This window comes from Podarcis muralis, chromosome 6 (assembly GCF_964188315.1).
Source record: "Podarcis muralis chromosome 6, rPodMur119.hap1.1, whole genome shotgun sequence".
Classification (NCBI taxonomy): domain Eukaryota; kingdom Metazoa; phylum Chordata; class Lepidosauria; order Squamata; family Lacertidae; genus Podarcis; species Podarcis muralis.
The window spans coordinates 94,678,346-94,692,776 of record NC_135660.1 but is presented as its reverse complement, the minus strand read 5'-3'; the positions used below and the strand labels follow the sequence as shown (position 1 = coordinate 94,692,776).

Genomic DNA, 14,431 nt, shown 5'->3' with positions numbered 1-14,431 from the left:
AGTGCTGATTAACACCAAGGTTGCAGGTTTGATCCCTACAAAGGACAGCTGCAGATTCCTGCATTTCAGGGAGTTGGACTAGATGATCCTCAAGGTCCCTTCCAACTCTACAAATCTATGATTCTATGATTCTGGTCATTGCAGCCTTAGCAACTATACTACATACAGAAGTGTGCTTAGCACTGGAAATATTTTTTTTAAAAAAAGGAAAAAGCAGCTGGATTTGGAGATTGGCCTATGGGGAGGGTTTTTCCACGCAGCCTTGTTTCTTGATAACAATTGTCCTTCCAGCCTGGTTCCTCCTGTAAGTGTTATTTCCTGCAAAAAGCACATTAGGGGGCTAACGCATGTTAGGGTAGAGGAGTCCACAGAAAAATGAGGTAGAGATGTGGCTAGGGCAGCAAGTCTTTTCGACAAATAGGTTCAGTGTGAATCAACTATTAAACAGTGCATTCAAATTCCCCGTGAATTCATTACAAACAACCTCTGGGTATTATTGTGTGGAGTTTAAAAACTGAATTCAGAATAGGTGTGTGTGTGTGTGTGTGTGTGTGTGTGTGTGTGTGTGTATCTTAAAATGTTTTGCACTTTAAAACACCGTGAGTGTGTTCTTACAGGAGTGGGAAAGGGCCGTTAAATTGACAGCCAAATGCCAAAGGTCTCTTTTCATTGTTTCTGACTGACCTTGTTCTAGCCCTGTAGATTCCCTGTACCTGAAAAACATCCTTCTTTTGGGGAAAAAATACATGAAAAAAGTGGAATGCTGACTCAGTTTAGGAGTATGCATGACTGGGAAGTCCGCGAAAATATTCCAAAATAAGAGGCGGAATATTGCTATTTGTTGGTAGAGCTGCAGGGCTGCTGTCAAGCTTCGTAGGGGGAGCGCCAAGGGAGGCAGTTGGCAGGCAAGCTGCCTGCTTTCTCTGGAGGTAGAGGGCAATCTCTTGCAGCCAACGTTTAAAGGTAAAGGGACCCCTGACCATTAGGTCCAGTCATGACCGACTCTGGGGTTGCAGCGCTCATCTCGCTTTATTGACCGAGGGAGCCGGCGTACAGCTTCCGGGTCATGTGGCCAGTATGACTAAGCCACTTCTGGCGAACCAGAGCAGCACACGGAAACGCCGTTTACCTTCCCACTGGAGCGGTACCTATTTATCTACTTGCACTTTGACATGCTTTCGAACTGCTAGGTTGGCAGGAGCAGGGACTGAGCAACGGGATTCACCGCCGACCTTCGGATTGGCAAGTCCTAGGCTCTGTGGTTTAACCCACAGTGCCACCCGCGTCCCACAGTCAACGTTTACTTCCTTGCTTATTCATCTAATACTCAACTCTGAACTCCATTAAGATTTTGTTAATTTCCCATTGTGAAATTATCCAGGGTCTTTTCCTCCTATCTCCCCTGCCCCCAGCTAATGAGGGAAGTCTGACTTTTATTAAAATTCCGAAACAGCAATGTTTAATAATAATAATAATAATAGGGTGTGCATTAGGTGTGGATGTTTCTTTGTGCTTCAGTGGATGTGGTTTTCACATAGGTAGCCATGTTTTGGGGGGCAATTCGATTTTTAAGGGGGGCAATTCAAGAATGAGTTATTAACAGTTAATGGCTTTTTAGGCTTCATGTGAATAGGAGTTCACTTTTTGAATAATAAGAATTATACATAGGGGGGGTGGGAACCAGGATTTTAGAGATGTTTAGGTGGGGCATGGCCAAAGAAAGGTTGGGAACCATTGCTCTAACCACACCTTCTATCTGCCAGTTGCTCCTCAAGAAAGAGGGAGGGGTGGGTGCAGCCCGCTCTTATAAGAGGCTGCAACCACACACCCCAACTCCTCTGATTGGCCTGTTTAAATGGGATTTTGGCTCCAGTTTGCCTGGCCAAAGATGGAGGCCCTGGCTTCCCTCCAATGGCCCCACGTGGACCCGGTATTCGCCGGACAGCAAACCCCACTCTTCATGACTTCAAGCGAGCATTAATTCCTCTAACCACATCTTCTCTCTGCCGGTTGCTTCTCAAACTGATTACATCCAAGCCACTTTCTTTCAGTCCACCACAACTGCCAGGCATGCTTTTACTTTTATATGTACAAATAATCACTCTCAATAGTGCTATTCATAGGACCTGTAACCAGTTAACGTAGGCAAGTTTTCATCACTTGTTGTTTTAAATTAAATTACATTAATAATTGAGGGACGCGGGTGGTGATGTGGTCTAAACCACTGAGCCTTGGGCTTGCCGATCAGAAGGTCGGCAGTTCGAATCCCTGCGATGGGGTGAGCTCCCGTTGCTCGGTCCCTGCTCCTGCCAACCTAGCAGCTCAAAACCACGTCAAAGTGCAAGTAGATAAATAGGTACTGCTCCGGTGGGCAGGTAAACAGTGTTTCCATGTGCTGCTCTGGTTCGCCAGAAGCGGCTTAATCATGCTGGCCACATGACCCAGAAGCTGTACGCCGGCTCCCTCAGTCAATAAAGCGAGATGAGCGCTGCAACCCCAGAGTCGTCTGCGACTGGACCTAACGGTCAGGGGTCCCTTTACCTTTACCTTTACATTAATAATGAAATGTGATGCTTTCTGGAGTTCTGATCTCTTCTCTTTATAATAAGCTACCTCAGTAAACAGTTCCAACCTTTCTAAGGAGGTATTTGGCAGTTACATTTCAGATGTGTTATCATTCTAAGGATCACATTGTGGGAGCATGTTTAGAAGACAACTGCGCACTTTGGGCAGAAGATTTTAAATGGGCTGCTTGTCTGCAGAAAACTATCTAGCACAATCAACCGTTGAGGAAGGAAGATTCATTTGCTTAAGCTTCATTCTTGATCAGAGAACTCTAAGCAAATTGTCATATTCAAGTAATGGCCTGTTTTCCTCCTTGCAACTGCAGGAACTCTGGAAGAGAACCCCTACATTTTTGCTAACTCCTGGGCCATGCACAGTGAAGAGAGGAGATGCCAAAGGGTGAACCCCCCAAGCTATACCTGCAACATTTCATCTGAGATGGAAGAGAAGGTTGGTGCAGCCCCGAGAGATTCATTGACAGCAGGGCAGAAGGGAATCCTACATTTTAGTTAATTTATATTATAGTTTTGCAGTACAAAATTGTAATTCATGTTCACACACACACAGTATTTCCTGTGCCAAAATAACAGCATTTCAGCATTTCAAAGCATATTAAAGAATGCACCTTATTCTCTTGAACTGTATGTTCATGATTTAAAAACCCCACAGCAGAGGCCTTTTCCTGATGCCAGAGGATGGCAACCAGTTTCTACTTGTCCTCAGCAGTTTCTCAGATGCTGTTTTAAAATTTGCACAAAGCGTTTTAGTGTGGATTTTTGACAGGACCCAGGCAAGTCCTGTGAACACCTTTTCTTTACCCATTTGGCAGGAGACTGATAGCGGACTTAAAAGTTCCAAGTGGCATTTTTTAAAGGGAGTTTCCCCTTCCCATTTCATTTGTCTGACTGTCACCTCTGGTCAATCAGATTTTGAAACCATGCAAATTCCCTGCAGAACCTGTTTTAGCAGAGACAATGTGCAACACTCCCTCTTTTGACATTCCAAAAGAAAAGAAGCGAGGCACACACCCAAAATTTGCCTTCGGCCACTGTTGCTTCTCTCAAATACTGTTACGTTGCAAAAAATCACGGCTGAATCAGAAGACAAGGCAGCTGTGACTATCTCCTGGGCCTTTTCACCTGTACTCTTCACCTGCCTGCTGTTTTTAGCAGGTCTTCAGGTATTGTGACACAGCAGGATTTAGCAAAGGGGGGGGGGGGCAACAGGACTCCTGTACCTTTAGCAGCCATGTTAGGAGGGAGGTGGGATTTTAGTAAGTGCTTCTTGTCTCGTCTGTGCTCTCTCTTCTATCCGGCTGTGGTCAGTCGGGAAGAGAGATTAACAGTTAGATGCTAAGGGAAGCCCATTTCACAATTGGCAACCAAATATCCCAATAAGGTACCAGAGCCTCAGGAAGCAAAAGCCAGATGAAGCAGAGAGTTACAGTGGTACCTCTGGTTACGTACTTAATTCGTTCCGGAGGTCTGTTCTTAACCTGAAACTGTTCTTAACCTGAAGCACCACTTTAGCTAATGGGGCTTCCCGCTACTGCCACACTGCTGCTGCACAATTTTTGTTCTCATCCTGAAGCACAGTTCTTAACCCGAGGTACTATTTCTGGGTTAGAGGAGTCTGTAACCTGAAGCGTATGTAACCTGAAGCATATGTAACCCGAGGTACCACTGTACGCTTGATAATTCAAGCACCTGAATATCCCACTTCCTGCTTCCTTTTAAGAACATTTATTTACTGATAAAATAAGAGGTTGGGGTTGACAGCATCTTTTCGTCTCCTGGAGCAGAAGTGAGATCTGCCCATAGGAAACAATGGCATCCACCCAGAAAGAAAGAGAAAGAAATTAGTAGGAAGATGCTTTCATGCTTTTTCTAAGTCATGCTATCTTCGTGGGGGGAAATAAGTTTGTGGTTTGTTTGTTTTTTACATTGCAAACAACTGGCCTGCCAAGACAAATGCATATTTAAGATTTGTGGCATTTTTTGTGTGGGGGTGGGGGAGTGCTGTGGCAGAGAGAGCAAGAGAGAGGCCAGTGTACTTTACTGTAAACACTGTAAGCTGGAGATGCGGTTGAGAGAGAAGGCAGAGTACAGCGTTTGTTTTGAAAAGGGAAATGCAGCGGAAAGGTTGCAAAGTTGAACGCAGGGGTAGTACTGGGAAAGAGGGATGATTCAACTCTCTGTGCCCATTTTTTGTGGTTTTGTAATGGAAATTGCCTATCTTCACAGTTGATAAAAGAAAAGGAAATATCAACCGTTATTAGAGCCCCATACTCCATGCTGGCTGTCCCTGCCTTTGCAGTTAAAAAAATCAATATGGAAAGTGGCTGGGCAGCCTATAAAGGTAAAGGGGACCCCTGACCATTCGGTCTAGTCGTGGACGACTCTGGGGCGCTCATCTCGCTTTATTGGCCGAGGGAGCCGGCGTACAGCTTCCGGGTCATGTGGCCAGCATGACTAAGCCGCTTCTGGCGAACCAGAGCAGCGCACGGAAACGCCGTTTACCTTTCCGCCGGAGCGGTACCTATTTATCTACTTGCACTTTGACGTGCTTTCGAACTGCTAGGTTGGCAGGAGCAGGGACCAAGCAACGGGAGCTCACCCCGTCGCGGGGATTCGAACCGCCAACCTTCTGATTGGCAAGTCCTAGACTCTTTGGTTTAACCCACAGCGCCACCCGCGTCCCTTGGGCAGGCTATAAACAATTGTTAAAAGAATAGGAAGGGAATTTAAAAGTAAAAGCCTTTGAGGAAATAAGATATTGTCTCACTGACTGACTTCAATATCATCAACTATACAATATTTTTAATTCGGACAAGAAAACGGGTTTTGGTAAGGAAGAATCCAAATTACAAATGGTTTTATTAAAAAGCAATAAAGAGCTATTATCTAAAACCTACAAATTTTTGTTGGAATGGGATCTTAAAGATGAAGCAGTAAAAGAAGTAATGGTAATATGGGCCCAGGACATTGGCCATAGAATACAATTGGACCAGTGGGAGAAATTATGGAGGTCAGACATCAGATTTACTGCCTGCCAAACTATCAAAGAAAACATCATGAAAATGCTATATAGGTGGCATTTGACACCTATAAAACTAGGCAAGATTTATAAGTTAAAACCCAACTTATGTTGGAAATGCAAAAATGCAGAGGGGAGAATGATGCACGTCTGGTGGGGCTGCGAGAAAGTTAAGAGCTTCTGGGGGATTATTCAAGAAGAGCTTAAAAAGATGTAAGAAATCAATCTAATCAAAATTTGAGGAAAGAATGGCAATGTTTTGAAGAATATATGGGAATATACTGGTCCAAAGAAAATACAGTACGTCAATATGTATAGATTAAACATGTAAAGATGAATCAATTAGAAATGAGTTTAATGATGGTTAGATAATGAACAGGATAATGACACAATGTAATATACAGTGGTACCTCAGGTTAAGTACTTAATTCGTTCCGGAGGTCAGTTCTTAACCTGAAACTGTTCTTAACCTGAAGCACCACTTTAACTAATGGGGCCTCCCGCTGGTGCCGCGCCACCGGAGCACGATTTCTGTTCTTATCCTGAAGCAAAGTTCTTAACCCAAGGTACTATTTCTGGGTTAGCGGAGTCTGTAACCTGAAGCGTATGTAACCTGAGGTACCACTGTATACACTAATTTATAAGAAGTTGAGCTGTGGTGGAGGGAAGCCACACAGGTGTATATTATTGCCTTTCTTGTTTTGATGTACGCACGGTTTGTTTTATCGATTAGTAACTGTAAAATTATGCATTTATAGTCTTTAATTGTGATAAAAAAATAAGAAAAGGAAATAGTGGTGTTCCTTGTTGGCAAAGTGAGGTCAGGTGGATACTGTTTTGCTTGCAAATATGCCTCTGCTTTACCCTGCGTGGCTGTTGCAATAAATGCTGCAGCCAGTCAGCCACTTACACTGTGCAAAGGTGGGGCAGGTAGAAGAAGATGCAATTTGGAGAATATGTGGTCCAATCCAGCTGAAAACCTGTGAAGCAGAGCAGCCTCCTAGCGAGCAACTTGACTAAGCCCGAGAGTGTGCAGGGAGCTTTTATGCTTCTAGGACTTCATCAACCAGCCTCTTCCGACAGGAGTGGATGGCTTAAAAGAGAGAGGCCTCTGACTTGGAGCCTAGCATTCCTTCTCCTCTTTAACAGGCCCTCTAGACCAGGGGTCAGCAACCTTTTTCAGCAGGGGGCTGGTCCACCGTCCCTCAGATGCTGGAAGAGGAATGGACTTTATAGATCGAGGGATTTCATAGAATCATAGAATCATAGAATCATAGAGTTGGAAGAGACCACAAGGGCCATCGAGTCCAACCCCCTACCAAGCAGGAAACACCATCAGAGCACTCCTGACATATGGTTGTCAAGCCTCTGCTTAAAGACCTCCAAAGAAGGAGACTCCACCACACTCCTTGGCAGCAAATTCCACTGTCGAACAGCTCTTACTGTCAGGAAGTTCTCCTAATGTTTAGGTGGAATCTTCTTTCTTGTAGTTTGGATCCATTGCTCCGTGTCCGCTTCTCTGGAGCAGCAGAAAACAGCCTTTCTCCCTCCTCTATGTGACATCCTTTTATATATTTGAACATGGCTATCATATCACCCCTTAACCTCCTCTTCTCCAGGCTAAACATGCCCAGCTCCCTTAGCTGTTCCTCATAAGGCATCATTTCCAGGCCTTTGACCATTTTGGTTGCCCTCCTCTGGACACGTTCCAGTTTGTCAGTGTCCTTCTTGAACTGTGGTGCCCAGAACTGGACACAGTACTCCAGGTGAGGTCTGACCAGAGCAGAATACAGTGGCACTATTACTTCCCTTGATCTAGATGCTATACTCCTATTGATGAGGCCCAGAATTGCATTGGCTTTTTTAGCTGCCGCGTCACACTGTTGGCTCATGTCAAGTTTGTGGTCAACCAAGACTCCTAGATCCTTTTCACATGTACTGCTCTCAAGCCAGGTGTCACCCATCTTGTATTTGTGCCTCTCATTTTTTTTGCCCAAGTGCAATACTTTACATTTCTCCCTGTTAAAATTCATCTTGTTTGTTTTGGCCCAGTTCTCTAATCTGTCAAGGTCGTTTTGAAGTGTGATCCTGTCCTCTGGGGTGTTAGCCACCCCTCCCAGTTTGGTGTCATCTGCAAATTTGATCAGGATGCCCTTGAGTCCATCATCCAAGTCGTTGATAAAGATGTTGAATAAGACCGGGCCCAAGACAGAACCCTGTGGCACCCCACTAGTCACTCTTCTCCAGGATGAAGAGGAACCATTGATGAGCACCCTTTGGGTTCGGTCAGTCAGCCAGTTACAAATCCACTGAGTGGTAGCATAGTCAAGACCGCATTTTACCAGCTTCTTTACAAGAATATCATGGGGCACCTTGTCAAATGCCTTGCTGAAATCAAGGTAGACTACATCCACTGCGTTCCCTTCATCTACCAGGCTTGTAATTCTGTCAAAAAACGAGATCAGGTTAGTCTGACATGACTTATTTTTCAGAAATCCATGCTGACTATTGGTGATCACAGCATTCCTTTCTAGGTGCTCACAGACTGTTTGCTTAATGATCTGCTCCAGAATCTTCCCTGGTATTGATGTCAGACTGACTGGGCGGTAATTATTTGGGTCCTCTCTTTTCCCCTTTTTGAAAATAGGGACAACATTTGCCCTCCTCCAGTCTGCCGGGACTTCGCCTGTTCTCCAGGAATTCTCAAAGATGACTGCCAGTGGTTCTGAAATCACATCTGCCAGTTCTTTTAATACTCTTGGATGCAGTTCATCTGGCCCTGGAGACTTGAATACATCTAGACTAGCCAAGTATTCTTGTACTATCTCCTTAGTTATTCTGGGCTGTGTTTCCTCTGCTGAATCATTTGCTCCAAATTCTTCAGGTCGGGCATTGTTTTCTTTATCGGAGAAGACTGAGGCAAAGAAGGCATTGAGGAGTTCAGCCCTTTCTGTGTCCCCTGTTTGCATTTCACCATCTTCTCCTCTGAGTGACCCCATGGTTTCTTTGTTCTTCCTTTTGCTACGAACATACCCATAAAAGCCTTTTTTGTTGCTTTTAACCTCTCTAGCAAGCCTGAGTTCATTTTGTGCTTTAGCTTTTCTGACTTTGTGTCTACACGTGCTGGCTATTTGTTTGAATTCCTCTTTGGTGGTTTCCCCCCTTTTCCATTTTTTGTACACATCCTTTTTTAATCTTAACTCAGTTAAAAGTTCTTTAGATAGCCACCCTGGCTTCTTTAGGCACCTTCCATGTTTCCGTCTCATTGGTATTGCCTGAAGTTGATTTGATTGTGGACAGTAGAATTGTATTGTACCATGCTACTAAAAGGGATAGGCACCCCAAGAAACCTCAGTGGTTCAAAAACATTCAATAGATTTTATTTCTGCTGCAATAAAAGACCAGGCCATTAAGGAGATTAGGCAGGGGTCAGCAACCTTGTTCAGCCGTGGGCTGGTCCACCGTCCCTCAGACCATGTGGTGGGCCAGACTATATTTTGGAAAAATAAATATGAACGAATTCCTATGCCCCACAAATAACCCAGAGATGCATTTTAAATTAAAGCACACATTCTACTCATGTAAAAACACACTGATTCCCGGACCGTCTGCAGGCCAGATCGAGAAGGCGATTGGGCCGCATCCGGCCTCCAGGCCTTAGGTTGCCTACCCCTGCTTTAGACCTATTGACTGTGTTGATGTGGGTCTCTGGTGGGGAGAGAGGCAGTTTTTTGGGCAGTGCAAGCGGTCTCAACTGCTGGAAGTTCTGCAGCAAGGATCATTCAGTTCTAAGATGGGGAGGTCAGAGTTGTAGCAAGGGTCTGAATACATATGTAACCCTTTATCCATAAACAATGATCTAAATAAAAATTACACACACACCCTTCCATACACACATTTGGGTCTGGGGAAGGGGAGTTGCCTACCTGGTTACAAAATGTTATTCAGGTTAGAGTCGCTATTCAGCTACAGTTGACCAGCAATGACTGGAAGCGGCTGCTACGTCATGTATGTCAGAAGGCACCCCCTCTCTGTGTTGTCTCTTACCCAAACTGCCTCACCCAGTCATTTTCCCTCTTGACTGTTTATTATGTTCTGGACTTCCTTTGAGGTGCTAACTTTGTTTTTTGCCAATCTGCTTTCCATCTTCTGTTCCCTTTTGCAACACCCAGCCACTTGTTGATAGAAAACAGAGGTCCTGGTTCATACAAATAATCCCGTTTGTTTTCGTACCATTGAACTTTCTGATGACTGATGCTTTCGGCTTGTTTGGGGTTTTGCTTGGAGATGCTTAACCAAGGCCCTCAATGCTCTTCACTCCCAGAACAGGGACAATTCCTCCTTCCTCTGCCCTCAGCCAGTCTAGTTCTGCCTACCTAGCCACATCTAGCCCAACTTGCAGCCTTTGCCGGTTTAGAAAAAACTTACAATGTTTTGGCTGTAATGGCTCTTTGGCATGGAATAGCTAGTATGGAGGGCTTGCAGCCCGTTCCAGTGCCCCAAGGGACCTCCACAACAGGATTCTTTATTGCTATCCTTCATCATGAGACCCCAGCTTTGGAGGAGCCACTTTTGCGGTAATGGCAGCCATTTTAACTGTGATGATATTGTTGGGTTGGCTCTAGAGTTAGACTCTAGAGGCGACACAGGTGGTGCTGTGGGTTAAACCACAGAGCCTAGGACTTACCAATCAGAAGGTCAGTGGTTCGAATCCCTGCCACGGGGTGAGCTCCCATTGCTCGGTCCCTGCTCCTGCCAACCCAGCAGTTCGACAGCACCTCAAAGTGTAAGTAGATAAATAGGGACCCCTCCGGCAGGAAGGTAAACGGCGTTTCCGTGCACTGCTCTGGTTCACCAGAAGTGGCTTAGTCATGCTGGCTACATGACCTGGAAGCTGTATGCCGGCTCCCTCGGCCAATAAAGCGAGATGAGCGCCGCAACCCCAGAGTTGTCCACGACTGGACCTAACGGTCAAGGGTCCCTTTACCTTAAGCCCCACTGAATACAATAGGGCATGTCTGAGTAGGCATGGTTAGGAAGATTGCGCAAGTAGTCATGCTTACAGTAGCCCTATTGAAATCAATGGAACTTAGCTTAGTCATCAATGGAACTTAACTTGTCCCATTGGCTTCAGTGGGTCTGCTCTAAGCACGATTAAGTCTGGATCTAACCCATTATATATATATATATATATATATATATATATATATATATCAGAACTAGGACAGATTTGGACCTTTTAACCTAAAGCAGAAAATCCTAAGGGCTCCTTAGTATGACTTCTGTACCTTCTGCTCCTTTAAATATGGGATGCACTGCTTGCCAGCTTCCCAGTGTCCTGTGCCCCCACCTATCTGCTTTGCTGACCTTCAATGGCACTAGAAATGTCCTCTTTGAGGTGTCCCACCTCACCTTGCCTCATGGTAAGACTGAGCTTCATTTGGGCAGAATTACGGATTACGGAAAGATACCACAGCAGTTCTGCTTGTATCCACTACTATCATACAGAGAGCATGGACAGAGGATTATTTCTCCTGCAGGCTGAAGAAGCGAAGGCTCTGTGTTATGTATTCAGGAGACTTTTGTGGCATTTTCAAACATTAGTTTAATTTATTCATTCTCAAAGCAATACATTGTTCTATTAATAGCAGTTCAGCAATACCAGGGCCTGTTGGAAGAATTTTGATCTTTTACATAAAGAAAAACAGCTTCCTTTGTTTGCTAGCCTCTGCCTCAAGAATGCACAATTCCCCATCCCTCAGCGCCTTTCAATGTGCCATGGTCAGCTGTCGGGGGCAGAGAACAATAGCTATGGTTCAGTCTGTATTCTGCCCACCACTACTGAGCTATGGGGTTTCGTACTCTTTCTTCCCACTCAAAGGGGTTGGTGGAAAAGTGTTGCGTGACTCTTGAGTCCTGCCAATTCCTTCAGTGAACATTAAATCTGTTTCTCAGATTAATCTCTCTGAAGGTTAGTGTGAGGATAAAATGGGTGCAGCGTTGAGGCATGTCTACGGGATTAAGAACCTAATAAATAAAAGGAGTATAGGATAAAATTTATAATAACATAATGAAGCATTTAGTTCTTTTTAAAAGAGTGAGAGGGCAGGAGCTGGCCTGCCTCCTGACTTGAAAGGAAAGTCTGTGCCTTGACTAAAGACACTTTGTGTAATGAGTTGGTGGCAAAGGTGAGATTTGCACTGGGGACTTGGCCTCTGCTCAGTGCCGGATTTACGTATAAGCTAAACAAGCTATAACTTCGGGCCCCACTCTCTTGGGAACCCCAAAAAAATTTAAAGGAAAAAAACCTGGATCTACATTTCCAAAATATAAGATAAAAAACAAATAAAATAAAACCTACAGCAACAGTCTTTTGTGTTGTGTTGTGTTGTGTAGGCTCCTATTTGTTTTGTGCAAATGGCTTAGGTCCATAAATTGCCATATAGCATATATTCAACACACAAGAAACAGCGACAATTTGTCATTGACAAGGACAGCTGGACATATAAAGGGCCCCATTACCTTCAGTAGCTTAGGGCCTCATCAAACCTAAATCCGGCCCTGACACCCAACTGGGTGATGCATATTGCAATCCTATGCTTGTCTACTTGTACTTGTATACCAGCCACCAGGGCCAGGCCCCCCCATGAGGTCTTTGTGGTGAATGAGACAGGAGTGAACAGAGGAGAGAGTATTCAGACATGAAGCCCTACTCCTGACATCTCTCCAGGGACAATTCATGGGGTGGAGGAAGAGAATAGCACCTGCATATTCCTGCAGTTACACCCTTCCCTTCCCGAACCCACCCTTATCCCATGAAGTTTATTGTAATAGCTTTGTGATAGCTCTGTTTATTCTGTACCTGCAGGGCGTTATAGAAAATTGCCAGCTGCTGAGGACATCCACTGTGTTTTCCCAATGTCATCACTTGGTTGATCCCGAGCAATTCATTGGCCTCTGTGAAGAAGACATCTGCAGATGTGCCCAGGATAGGAACTGCCACTGTCCCGTTTTTCTAGAGTATGCCAGAAACTGTGCTCGGCTAGGTGTGATTCTGGAAGGATGGCCTGACAGCGCTTCATGCCGTAAGTTTCCAAGACTTGGTTTCTAGACTATCCCCTGGACAGCAGTACAGATTGATTTGGAGAGTTCTGAAACACTAGGAACGTGGCTTGAACTCCCAGTTCCGAGCAGAAAGCTGTCACGATTGCCTAAGGGCACAGACAGGGCATGCTCTGGCCTTGTATCTTTCATGGCCTTGCATCTCTCTATTTGTGGGCTATTTCTTATCCATGCTTTTCAACAGAGATGTGTAACCATTGGAAGGGACTGTCAGGTGGTGTTACTGCCACTGTGCTAATGACGCACAGGACTTCATCTTTTCACCAAACCCGGTGGCCGTGGCCAAGTCCCTGAATGAATGTCTGCACCAAATTATGGGTTAGATGAGGGCTAGCAATATGAAACACAATCTGGATAGGTCAAAGGCTATGATGGTGGACTGGCCACGGGCAAGAGCAGTGGCGTAGCATGGGGGGTGCAGGGGGGCCGGCCGCACCGGGCGCAACATCTGGGGTTAGGGCAAATCCATAGGTTAGGGGGCGCAAATCCACGGCTTAGGGGGCGCAAATCCACGGCTTAGGGGGCGCAAATTACTTGCCTTGCCCTGGGTGCTGACAACCCACGCTACGCCACTGGGCAAGAGGGTTTTTGCTTTTGCGTGTTCAGACCCAGAACCCCTCCCCCCAAATAAATTCACACTTGGCTCAAATTTTGGTTTTGGGCAGAATTTAGGCCACAACTTTATTGATTACTGAAAGTGAACGGTTGCATGGCTTCTGGTTCGACTAGCTCCCTGCACCATTGCAGGTAGCGCTGACCCAGGGCACCAGCATAGGTCAGCCAAGGGTGAACATGTGGATAAGCAGAAAGCCAGGAAAGGGCTAACTCCTCCACCCAAATGTCCTCCTGGACTCAGGCATGGGCACAACCCCCTCTCAGGGTTGACCAAACCATGGAGTCCCTGGATTCCTTTAACGGAATACCCTTCAGATAGGGATGGCAAGAGCGTTCTCCCATCCCTATCACCTGAAACAGAACCTATCCGCAACCTTACAAGTTGTGATGATTTGCGAAACCCAAATGGCACCAGCCAATCAGCCAAGTGGGAAAAATTCCTGCTGTGCCCCTGTCCCAATGACACACGGCGGCATAGCAAGGTCAAGCGCACAGCCCCAAATATAGGGAGAGGTGGGCAGGTGTTCCAAATGCACGCGCCAAAAGAGGAAGCTCTGGGTCACGTGCATGGGTATAAATAGGTCCCTCGAACCGTTTGGACGGCGTCCCATTGGCCAGATTGCACCCAGCTACGAGGGACCTACCAATCGGGTGTTGTGGCTGACCAGTCGTACCCACCCACAACACAGGGTGTCATTTTCCAGGTCTCACCACAATATGTGCCCTCTTTAAAGGAGGACCTGATTTATCTGTCCCTCTAAAGGACAAGGGCTACTCCCTTCATTGATCCTTTTCACAAGCTTGGACAGGAGAGCTACTTCTGCGGGTGCTTTTCTCCAACAAAATTGCCCTTGGTCATCCATTGGAAACCTCTCATATCAAATGCTGTAAGGTGCTCCACTGAGGGCTTGAAGACAATTCATAAGCTTCAGCTGATGCAGAATCCTGCTGTGGGAGATTAGTACATAAACTGGGCCTCAGCTGCTCTGATTCTGTATTAGCTTTGTGGCGTTTGCCCATTCTTTGGGGATACGTTTGTATTGGGGGAGAGAAAGGGTTAATAGATTGACCAATAAGAAAGCCCAGAGGCGGA

At 45.6% G+C, this 14,431-nt stretch overlaps 1 protein-coding gene across 2 annotated transcripts in view; it reads left to right on the top strand.

The window, feature by feature from the left end:
• VWF (von Willebrand factor) overlaps positions 1-14,431 on the top strand; it is a 154,252-nt gene that overhangs the window by 9,423 nt on the left and 130,398 nt on the right. For both annotated transcript variants that reach the window (XM_077930743.1, XM_077930742.1), the window contains exons 6-7: positions 2,891-3,015; positions 12,470-12,686. In XM_077930743.1, coding sequence (XP_077786869.1) covers positions 2,891-3,015; positions 12,470-12,686 — 342 coding nt within the window. The remainder of the gene's footprint in view (positions 1-2,890; positions 3,016-12,469; positions 12,687-14,431) is intronic.